Source organism: Anomaloglossus baeobatrachus, chromosome 5 (genome assembly GCF_048569485.1).
Source record: "Anomaloglossus baeobatrachus isolate aAnoBae1 chromosome 5, aAnoBae1.hap1, whole genome shotgun sequence".
Classification (NCBI taxonomy): Eukaryota; Metazoa; Chordata; class Amphibia; order Anura; family Aromobatidae; genus Anomaloglossus; species Anomaloglossus baeobatrachus.
In genome coordinates this window covers 57,811,132-57,823,348 of record NC_134357.1, presented here as the reverse complement: position 1 = coordinate 57,823,348, position 12,217 = coordinate 57,811,132, and the positions used below count along the sequence as shown (strand labels likewise).

At 41.2% G+C, this 12,217-nt stretch overlaps 1 protein-coding gene across 2 annotated transcripts in view; it reads left to right on the top strand.

The window, feature by feature from the left end:
- COL17A1 (collagen type XVII alpha 1 chain) overlaps window positions 1–12,217 on the top strand; it is a 92,960-nt gene that overhangs the window by 31,031 nt on the left and 49,712 nt on the right. For both annotated transcript variants that reach the window (XM_075348535.1, XM_075348534.1), the window contains exons 15-25: window positions 1,221–1,301; window positions 1,390–1,428; window positions 1,531–1,710; window positions 3,046–3,237; window positions 4,240–4,281; window positions 6,437–6,463; window positions 7,149–7,175; window positions 9,633–9,695; window positions 9,814–9,918; window positions 11,099–11,161; window positions 11,373–11,408. In XM_075348535.1, coding sequence (XP_075204650.1) covers window positions 1,221–1,301; window positions 1,390–1,428; window positions 1,531–1,710; window positions 3,046–3,237; window positions 4,240–4,281; window positions 6,437–6,463; window positions 7,149–7,175; window positions 9,633–9,695; window positions 9,814–9,918; window positions 11,099–11,161; window positions 11,373–11,408 — 855 coding nt within the window. The remainder of the gene's footprint in view (window positions 1–1,220; window positions 1,302–1,389; window positions 1,429–1,530; window positions 1,711–3,045; window positions 3,238–4,239; window positions 4,282–6,436; window positions 6,464–7,148; window positions 7,176–9,632; window positions 9,696–9,813; window positions 9,919–11,098; window positions 11,162–11,372; window positions 11,409–12,217) is intronic.

Genomic DNA, 12,217 nt, shown 5'->3' with positions numbered 1-12,217 from the left:
CAGCTGCAGAGGGTGGGGAGGGGCGTGCCAGTGCTGAGGAGGGGCGGGTCGGCACGGAGGAGGGGAGGGAGGGATTTATCTCCCTCTCTCCGCCGTAGCCGGCTATTGCCATTCTCGCCCTGCACTCACTGTACAACGGTGTACTGCGAGTGCAGTGCGATCTTTCTCTCGCCCCATAGACTTGAATGGGTGCAAGAGAAAGAGTCTCGCATTACACTCACAGCATGCTGCGATTGTTTTCTCAGTCCGATTGGGGTCGAGAAAATAATCGCTCATGGGTGCTGACACATAGGTTAATATTGGACCGAGTGGAATGCGATGTTTTATCGCATTCCACTCGGTCCGATTTTCATGCTTTGTGTCTTAGGCCTAAGTCAAATGAACTTGTTACCAGGTCAAAATTGCCAAGTATTTGTTCTTATTCCTACTGCTCTGATGAATATTCTGGGTTTTTTCTTTGTTTTTGTTTTTTTTTAAGTCTGCCATATGATTCTAAAAATATTGGCCTTTTTGTTTATTTGTAATTTTTATAGTCTTTTCCAAGGGGATGTAGCTCACAAGGTAATAATGCTGAGCAGGCTAAAGATCCACCTACGAGGATCCTGTCAGTTAGTTGCACACATTTTATAAAGACCATACAAACTATCTATAAATATAAAGGTTAAACCATAATTTTAAAAAACAAACAAAAAATATTTAAGGGAGCAGTAGGAATAAAATAAAGGCAAAAATGAGCCACTTTTTTACCTGGTCTCTTTCCATCCCACCACCAGTCCCGCCGAGGATCTCACCTGAGAACATCCCAAACCAGGCAGATCCACCCACTTACTATCTAGGAATACCTGAGCCCACCTCACCCCTTTTTGTTGTGGAATTTTCTTGATTTTCTTGGATTGTTTCAGAAAAGTCAGGACAATTCTGCCAAATTTAAGATTGTCGGCAACCGATGCCTGTAGGAACACTAACAGCACGATTGGCCATTGCAAGACTAGACTCTTGACTTTATTGTTAACATACCTATAAAGACTACAACAATAAACTGACTTTGGTCCATCTCGGAAATAATTACTGTAATTCAAGAATTAAATTGAATCCAAATACTTAAGACCACCGCCTTCAAGGGCGTCTAGGTCTTATTGAATGGTTTGGCATTAATGCTTATGAATGTGAGGAAGCCCCAGTCATGGGAATGCTTACTAGTTTATGATTTACTCTTCTAGGTTCATACGGTGAAGAAGTTCTAAAGAAAGAAAAACAAGCAACGACCAGTATGGAAACCTCGTACAAATCAGAAGCCAATGGTAAGAAATGCCATCATGGTAATCATATTCAATGGCTTGTCATACATAAAACACAACATAATATCTTTGGGGTTTTTTTCTGTCTTAGGTGGTTTGAGGGTTACAAAAGATAAAGCCACATATGCAGGTAAGGACAGTTAAAAATAGGGAAAAAATAAAGGTCATCAATAAAACGCTGTTTTTTTCTTGTATACGGCGGGGTAAAGGTAATGTCCTTATTACTCCACAGAAATACATCGGGTTGACGGCATGAAGGCTGGAGCTGATCGTTATGTAGAGAGCAAAGACAGTGGAACCGACGCCGTCTGCGGACCATGTGGTTCTTGCTGTAAATGGTGGATGTGGACACTTGGTCTGATCTTGGGTCTCCTTTTCCTTCTGGGATTGCTCTTTGGACTCATCTCTTTGTGTAAGTGATCCAGCCCGAGCTCTGGTGTTTATCACCAATATACTATATTGTTTGCTAGAACATTTATATTTTGAGTTTTAATCATTTTATTTTTTATGAACAATCGACATTTATAGCTCACATTTTGTATTCAATTTGAATCCTAATATACATGAAAATGACGGATTCATAGATTAATTGTAAGATTTGCCCAATGCCAAAAAATTGTGTATCCTTTTGTTTTAAAGTGGATTTCACAATGCAAACAGATCTTTTAGACCTGATGAGGCTGGTGTAATTACTTTGAAAATATGTGCCAAAAGAGCTGTATAATCTATCATGAAAGTTTAATTCTATTTATGCCCACCTTGCCTGATTTACAGCTCCTCAGTGTCCCTCCTCTCTGCTGCTGATATCTCACACTGCTTGTTACAAGCTGCTATTATGAAAGTTTAATTCTATCTCTGCCCACCTAATTTGATTTACAGTTCCTCAGTGTCACTTCTCCCTGCTGCTGAGATCTCATACTGCTCATTACAAGCTGCTATTGGTAAAGTTTAATTCTATCTCTGCGCACTTAGCCTGATTTACAGCTCCTCAGTGTCCCTCCTCCCTGCTGCTGAGATCTTACACTGCTCATTGCAAACTGCTATTATAAAAGTTTAATTCTATCTCTGCCCATCTAGCCTGATTTACAGCTCCTCAGTGTCCCTCCTCCCTGCTGCTGAGATCTCACACTGCTCATTACAAGCTGCTATTCTGAGAGTTTAATTCTATCTCTGTCCACCTAGTCTCATTTACAGCTCCTCAGTGTCCCTCCTCCTCCCTGCTGCTGAGATCTTACACTGCTCATTAGAAAAGCAACAATCCAGCAGGCCGGATCGGTGGAGATTGAATACAATTGAACTCATGAGCACTTTCACTATTTAGCAGGACCAATCCTAATATCATATCAGGATTATGCAGCTTTTGGAACATTAATTTTCAAAGCAAGTACACCAGAATCATCAGGTCTAAGATATCGATGCAGTAAACTAAGCAGTTTTGATGTGAAGTTAGGTGACAGATCTGATTTAAAGAATAATGGTCACTTATGGCTGTGGAAGTACATATACTTAACGAGTCAACTGATTCTTAATTAACACTAAAATGCATGTATTTTTCAAAAGCATATGATGCATTCATGCCATGTTTAATGGGCAGATCAGCTCTCCTGACATGCCAGTTTTAACATATTCCCTACAGTGGGTCCCAAACAATGTCAGTGTGAATGGAAAGACATTATTGACATGGGGGTAGGGATCATTGACATTTTGAAATGCAAATATGTAAAACAAAAACTATTTTGTAATATAGGGCAGGATGTAAAGAATTTGAAGGAACGTGTGGAAAATCTACAAAGCCAGGCCCAAATGGGCCGCTTGGAAGCAGGACCTATTATACCCGCTGGTTCAAATATTAATTATGCAAGCTCATTAGATTCTGTAAGCGGTGACCAGAGGGAGGCGATGTGGGTCTACATCAGAGACAGGATGGCATCAGACAGAGGTAAGTTTACTTTACTAATCCTGTTCAATCGTTGGAGCTGTCACATAGAGATATTAGTGTTCAAATCATAGCTACTCACTATGGAAGCTGCTAAATAATCATAAACATTATTTAAAAAACACTATCTAAACTCCCACAGAACTATAAAAAAAACAACAGTATCTAAGCTCCCACAGGACACAAGGGTGTAATGTGAATTTAAATGTAAGGAAGGACTGTCCAAAATCTTTGTGATCACTTAAATCTGATATTACTTATATTGTGATCACATTTTGCATTTATTTTGGAATTGCGCACCATAGATGGGGCCCATTTAAGGTTGACCTTGAAGACAAAAGGTCTTTCTGACACAAATTGTTAGGAGTATATGGTTGTCAAGTGGCACCAATAAAGGTTAATTTATCAGACTATTCAGTGTAAGATTTTTTTCATACTTTTCCCTTAGTGATAATAGTAATTCACCAAACAACCTCTAACCTATAATAAACAATATTATTCTTGAAAACCTAGCTATACTCCCAAAAAACACAAAGGTGTAATTTAATTTAAATGTAAGAAAGGACTATTCAAAATCTTTGTGATCAATTAAACCTGATTACTTATTATCGTGATTACATTTTGCATTTATTTTTAAATTGCGCACCATAGACGGGGCCCATTCCATGTTGACCTTGATGACACAAGGGGTTTCTGACACTGATTGTTAGGAGTAGGTGGGTGTCAAGTAGCACCTATAAAGGATAATTTACCAGAATATTCAGTATAAGATTTTTTTTATATATATATATATATATATATATATATATATATATACTTATCCCTTAGTGATAATAGTAATTCACCAGAGAACCTCCAACCAATAATAAACAATATTATTTTGGAAAACCTGTCTAAGCTCCCAAAAAACACAAAGGTGTAATTTAAATTTAAATGTTCAAAATCTTTGTGACTTATTAAACCTGACATCTGATTTTCTACTGATTTTGGAATTACTTTTTACAGCAGGAACATACGTTGGTCAGAAAGGTGAACCCGGATTAAGAGGTAAAGTTACGTTGAATTCTCTAAAAATAATATAATAATGAGCATATCAGCAACTGCAAAACTCCATCACTAAAATTAATAGAGCAGGAATATGGCACAAGTAGTTTGCAGTAGTTTGTTGTATGGCAGTGTACAATTAAACCACTAGGTGGCGCGTTAATGGCACCCGGGCATAAATGATCATGTATGAAGCACTCAGTGATACAATGGCACAGTTATCTAAGACAATATAGGCAACTTCCTGATTTAAAAAAAGATTTGCGTTTTCAGTTTATGTAAATAAAATGTAAATTTTGTCATATATATATATATATATATAAAAAAAAATATATATATATATACATATATATATATATATGTGTATATATATATATATATGTATATATATATATATATACATATATATATATATATATATATATAGTCGTGGCTTGAAATGGTTCCAAAAAATTAAGTGTTTCTCGTAGAAAATTATTGCATTTGCACATGCTTTTTTATACACATGTTTATTTCCTTTGTGTGTATTGGAACAACCCGAAAAAAAAAAAGGAAGATTGGAAACAATTTTCATAGACAACCTGAAAATGGACCGGATAAAATGTTTGGCAAGTTCCTTTGTTTCAAGCATGTGATGCTCGTTTAAGCTCTCCTGTGGCAAGTAACAGGTGTGGGCAATAGAGAAATCACACCTGAAACCATATAAAAATGGCGAAGTTGACTCAATCTTTGCAATGTGTGTCTGTGTGTGCCGCACTGAGCATGGAGAACAGAAAGAGATGAGAACTGTCTGAGGACTTAAGAACCAAAATTGTTTAGAAAAATCAATAATCTCAAAGTTACAAGTGTATCTTCAGAGATCTTGATGTTCCTTTGTCCATGGTGCACAACATGATCAAGAAATTTATAACTCATGGCACTGTAGCTAATCTCCCTGGACATGGACAGCAGAGAAAAATTGCTGAAAGGTTGCAACACAGGATACTCCAGATGGTGGATAAGCAGCTGCAATCAAGTTCCAAAGAAATTCAAACTGTCCTGCCGGCTCAGTGGACATCAGTGTCAGCGCAATCTATCTGTCCATATTTGAATGAAATGAATTGCTATTGAAGCGACCCAGGAGGACCTTACTGCTAACACAGAGACAAAAGAGCTAGACCGCAGTCTGCCAAAATTTATGGGAATAACCAAAATCCTTCTGGGAAAGTGTCTTGTGGACATATGAGATCGAGATAGAGCTTTTTGGTAAAGCACATTACTCTACTGTTTACCGAAAACAGAATGAGGCCTACAAAGAAAAGAACACAGTACCTACAGTCAAATATGGTGGAGGTTCAATAATGTTTTGAGTTGTTTTGCTGCCTCTAGCGCTAGCGCTGTTGACTATGTGGAAGGAATCATAAAATCTGAAGATTACCAAAGGATTTTAGGTGGCATGTGCAAGGAATCATAAAATCTGAAGATTACCAAAGGATTTTAGGTGGCAATGTAGTGCCCAGTGTCAGAAAGCTGGGTTTGCTTCCTAGGTCATGGGGTCTTCCAGGAGGGCAATAACTCCAAAAATAATTCAAGAAGCCCCCAGAATAGGATGGAAACAAAACGTTGGAGAGTTCTGAATTTGAAGTGGCAGCAATGAGTCCAGATCTGCAATACTTTTATGAGGGACACATTTCACTTTCTGGAACAATTTCAAGGGTGCCAGTACATTTGGCCATGACTATATATGCAGTATATATACAGTCTGTATATATATATATATATATATATATATATATATATATATATATATATATATTCACAGTATATATACAGTGTATATATATATATACATATATATATATATATATATATATATATAATTTTTTTTTTTTTTGGTACCTGGCAGTGAATAAACACAATGAAAGCTTGTAATAATGACATTAAATTTGTCCTGTAATACATTTAACTTTATTGTAGATCAGGACAGGTCTCTAAATTAAAAAAGAAACTCTATTTACTGACAGCTAGCAGATATATTGAATTGATGGAGAATAGAAATTCAGTTTTATTCTTTACTGAAGACTAGGCTTCCCCCTTAAGACTAGATGTTGTTATATTCATAGCCATATAATAATTGTTCGGCTTATCTCTAACTCTTTTATGATGTTTTTATTTATAGGTGACCCAGGACTAAACGGAGAAAAAGGTTGGATTTGGGTTTTATTTCTTCACTATTGTATACGTGTCACTGTTGTGTGCTGTAACAGGTCACATCAGGAGTAGTTGAGCCATTAGTGGAGCCCAAAGCCCCTTGTTCACCCTTTATTAATGTCTAAAGGCCCCATAAGCTTTAGATGAAATTTGGCCGAACCCATTGTTTTCGGCAGGATCAGCCAATCATCTGATAGGTATGGAGGCCTCCTGACTCTCCCATGACAGCTGATGTATGGGGAAGTAAAGATTATAAGGATTGAGCCACTGGAATTTCCATGGCCGATCCTTTGGTTTTCAGGGAAAGTAAGCCACTGCCAAAGGAGTCTGGCAGCAGCTTTCTCCTCTCCCCTTTTGAAAACACATGAATGCCTGGATGAAGGCTCGTCCGAATGGGGAAGGCTGGAGAAATAGCTGTCTACTAGGAGAACATCATCTGACAATTATCCCATGGGTAAGGAGAGCTTTAGTGCAGGATATGTAGTTCATGTACCCAAGCCAGTAGTATCTTATCGGGGCTGTAATGAAGCTCACATGAGGCCCAGATCACTCTTAGTTCTCCTCCCGCTTATATGTAGCAGTTTTTCTTCCCCCTATATATGTGGTTATATACATATATATGATGCCTACATTTTAGTTTTCCATTCATTAATATATATGCTTTTATTTTCCTCAAACAGGTGACAGAGGATACCAAGGTCCCCAAGGTGAGAAACAAGTCCTGAGGAAGAAGCTCAGTGATCCTAAATGATATAGAAGTGGTTGAGCATCGATTTCCATCCACCACTTCGAGACTGATGAGAATATCTGAACTTTATTGTCCCAGTGGATGGTAGAACAATCATGATAAACAATCTAGAGTGTGGTGCTATGATATTTCAAGGAGGGGGGAGCTGGGCCACATGGGCACCATGGCGCTCTCCTTTGCTCCATGTGACTTTAGGTGGCATGCATGACACTTACTGTTTTTTTCAGGCCGGTGTCCATCACCCCACTGGCCATTGTCGTAGATAGTAACATACGCAACACTAGAGTTCTCTTAGCCAGCCAGAATCGTTCACTTATTCTTCACACCATTATGATAGACATGGACTTCTCTTCATTCCTGAGACTTACTGCTCCTTGACCTGTCCCCCCCTTCCCCGCTTCCTTGGACCTCCGGGGTCTGTGTCTCCTTTCACCTGAATGTGTTCACCTTTGTCCAACTCTGGGCCCAATGGCTCTATAACCGGAGCTCTCTCTAAGCCCGCCAGGGTGACCAGTAGGCTCTGGATCTCTTGAGGATACTTCAGTGTTCCCTGACCAGCCCTAGCTCCGTGGCATGTCTGCTCACACTTGAACTTCCATCTGCTTGGTTCCCACTCAAGCCTTCTCTTCTGGCCATCTGTCACTCTTCGGTTTCACTATTTGAAACCTATCAGATCTAACTGTACTCAACTGTTGCTCTTACTTGATCATTAGGCGACGTCTACCGATAACCCATCCCAACTTGGCTATGCTCGGAACCTATACGTCACTAACCCCAATACATTATATACCATTGTGTAGTGGCATTGTCGCGGGCGGGGAAGGACGCCGCTGCGCTGCGCTCGCTAACGCTCGGGTCCGGCGCTGCTGCGATGGCGGCTCGGTGGCTCGAGCGGTGGGCCGGATCCGGTGACTCGAGCAGCGCTCCTCGCCTGTGAGTGAAAGGGGGTAGTTTGGTTTGGGGATTTGGTCCGTGACGCCACCCACGGGTTGTGGTGAGGTTCGGCACCATCGCTGCTGATGATGGGGATCCCGGGAGAGATGGCAGGGAGCAGCTGGGATGTTGTTTTCCCCCTCCGTGGGTAGGGGTTGGTGGTCCCGGGGCCCGGTGAGATGACGGGGAGGCAGGGTTGGATGGGTGCAGGGTCGCCTGGACTGCGCAGCGTGGTGCCGGATAGCACAGTTGTACTCACTCAGCCACAAAGGTACGCAAAGTCTCTGGTAAACCAAACGGCTGGATGGACGGGCCCCGCAGCCGGCTGCTGTAGTCTCTCCCGGATGGTTAGTGGTGGCTGCCTTTCCCTGCACCTTTGTGTATGTTCGGTCCCGATGGATTTCCACCGGTAACCCGCTCCCCAGCGTATATATGTGCCGGAGGAGCCCTTTTGCCCACAGGCTCTGGCCCTTGGAACTCTAGCTGTGGCGGTAGCTGTATTTCCTTTTGCTGGTCGGATGGTTGCCTTCAATCGGGTCTTCGCTGTTAGGAAACCCCTGGGGTTCCGGTCACTGACGGATTTGACCTCTAATGGCAACTCCAAGCCTGGTCGGGGTCCGCAGGCCCTGCCTGAGTGTGCTGTCTTCACTTCGCTCCACGGTTTGGTACCGGCGGGCCACCGCCCGTCCCCGGTCCTACGGTTCCGCGTTGATCTGCCTCTCCTGCAGACGGCCACCACCGTCTGCCAACCTTGCTCTTGGTGCCCGGGCCACACACCCGGACACGGTCAGTTTACTCCTTCTCACTCCTCACTTCACTCCTCTCACTTGCACTTCCCTAACTGAACTCACTTCCTTTTCCTGCCTCCAGGACTGTGAACTCCTCAGTGGGTGGAGCCAACTGCCTGGCTCCACCCCACCTGGTGTGGACATCAGCCCCTGAAGGGAGGCAACAAGGATTTTGTGTCTGGCTGATGTGCCTGTCTCAGGGTGGGGGTGTGTGTTGTAGTACCTGTGACGACCTGGCTAGTCCAGGGCGCCACAGCATCATTTGGATCCTTCATTTGGCCATCAATGGCATTATCTTAAGCACAGTATAAGATAATACTAGCAGGGCAATATATGATGGGATAGTGTGATTTGGATACTATATGGGGTACTATTTTGTATATGGCATTGTATGGCAATATGACTTTATATAGCATTTTGAATTCTAAAAGCTGAGGGTCCCAAAGCTGAGAGTTCAATTTTCCGTAATATCGACTTTGGTCCTATTGAAAGGTATCCACATAGGTGTAAAATTTATGATAAATGATTGTCATTTTGGAAGTTTTAGGTATAGTCAACTGGAACAAAAAAGGAGCTGCAGGATGAGGATTGTGACATTTCCTCAAACACAAGATTCTAAATAATTATTTGTTGATCCAATGGTTCTTTTTCTGCCCCGGTCAATCAATATGTGATTTTCTAATCTTTTCTTATAGGAGCTCCAGGTCTTATTGGTCATCCAGGAGCAGATGGATCAAAAGGACAGAAAGGCAACCCAGGTAAGAAATACGTGACATAATAGCCTAGTATGAATAAGAACCAAACAATTTTGTTGGGGAATTATTGCACTGATCCGTAGTATTCTGAATTTCATGCACCATAACTTTGGTTTTATAGGTGATTCTGGTTTGGAAGGTCCAGCTGGACAAAGAGGAAGGGACGGAGCTGCCGGACCTCGCGGTGAACCTGGTCCTTCTGGAACTGGAGAAAAGGGAGACAGAGGTAAAGTGAGATATACTTGTATGTGAATATTAGTATTAGATAAGAGGAGAATTGTAGTGGAGTGAAATAATTTGATGTGATGGGATCGGAGGGTATAAGCACATGATGGGATCGGTGGGTATAAGGACATGACGGGATCAATGAGTATAAGGACATGGTGGGATTGGTGGGTATAACAACATGACGGGATTGGTGAGTATAAGGACATGATGGGATCGGAGGGTATAAGGACATGGTGGGATCAGTGGGTATAAGCACATGATGGGATCGGTTGGTATAAGGACATGATGGGATAAGTGGTTATAAGCACATGATGGGATCAGTGGGTATAAAAACATGATGGGATCAGTGGGTATAAGGACATGACGGGATCAGTGGGTATAAGGACATGGTGGATCGGTGGGTATAAGGACATGATGGGATCAGTAGGTATAAGGACATGATGGGAATGGTGGGTATAAGGACATGATGTGATTGGTGGGTATAAGGACATGACAAGATCGGTGGGTATAATGACATGGTGGGATTGGTGGGTATAAGGACATGACAAGATCGGTGGGTATAATGACATGGTGGGAATGGTGGGTATAAGGACATGACGGGATTGGTGGGTATAAGGACATGATGGGATCAGTGGGTATGAGGACATGATGGGATCAGTGGGTATAAGGACTTGATTGGATCAGTGGGTATAAGGACATGATGGGATTGGTGGTTATAAGACATGATGGGATCAGTGGGTATAAGGACATAATGGGATCGGTGGGTATAAGGACATAATGGGATTGGTGGGTATAAGGAATTTTAGAGGCAGCACTGCCTGGGTTAAAAAGTGTACAAATGTGGGTCTTCTGTAGAATAAAACACCTATCTCTCTAGTGCCACCTATAGGTAGACATTTTGTAAAGTTGACATCTGACTCGGGGTATTAGACAAACCAGCGGTTCTGGAGTTCTTGCCCCATGCCCAGAGTACAGGATGGCTGGAAGAGATGTCGCTCTATTGGGATCTACTTGTAGGGATCACCTGGGGTTAGGGGGAATGCTCCATAGTAAAAAGACATATGCAAATCAGCAGAATAACCAATCACACATACAGCTCTGCTACATCTGAAATTTCTAAGAGCTTTGTCAATCTTTCAAATATCTGAAATTTTTCATGTCATCGATTTGCTCAACAGGCGTGGCGGGAGAGCCCGGTATGCCAGGATCTAGCGGTATGCCCGGACAGATGGGACTCAAAGGTGAGACATGGCCGCTATATCCGGATTCTGTCTCACGTAATCCATAAAAGCCAGATCTCCTCATATACTATGGCCTTTGTTAAATCGCACTATTGGATATAAATCCTTAGGTAGTGATAATTCTTATGTATCCACAGTCGTAAAAATAAATTTAATGTGTTTTATTATGAAATTAGTTCAATTGTTACTGATTTACACTTGTCATTTGCAGGTACAATGGGTCCTCCAGGCCCCCAGGGAATGCCAGGTACGTCCTCACTGATAACATAACGGAATATTTATAAGGGGAAATATAAAAGCTCCAGCACATACAATTATCACTGATTTCCCTGCTCCATCTAACTCCACTGTCATACACCAAATTCCATCCACAGTTATAAATTCTGTCTACCTGCCTTTACCACTAGGGGGAGCTGTGGTGCCTCCTGCATATGGTGCGCCCTCTGGTGGTGACTGCAGGAAGCTAAAATGTTATTAATTACCTCTATATCTTTATAGGAGCTCTAAATAAGTTCACAATACTCTGACTGTTACAAAGATAGTTTTATATTTAAAGGTTTATTCCCATCTACAGGATCCTATCCCTATAGATAGTAAGTGAAAAAATAATAATAATAATATTACCAAATACATCCACTTGGAAATTAAGTGTAGTTCTCCTGATATAACCATGTCACTTACCTCATGTGCAGAGCATTGCAGCTTAAGTATCCATGGTTATGTCCACTCATATAGTGACAGTTAGTTAGTTGCTGTGGTTGTAACAACGGATACCTAAGCTGCAATGCCCAACACATGAGGTAAGAGACATGGATATATCAGGAGACAGTTACTTAACTGTTTGTGGTCATAACTATGGATACCTAAGCTACTGCAATGCCCTGCACATGAGGCAAGTGACATACCTAATCAGGAGAACTATACTACATTTCTAACTGAAGTATTTGCTAATATTATTACTATTACTATCATTATTATTATTATTATTATTATTATTATTATTATTACACCTACTATATATTAGGATAGGATCCTGGAGATAGGAATACCTCTTTA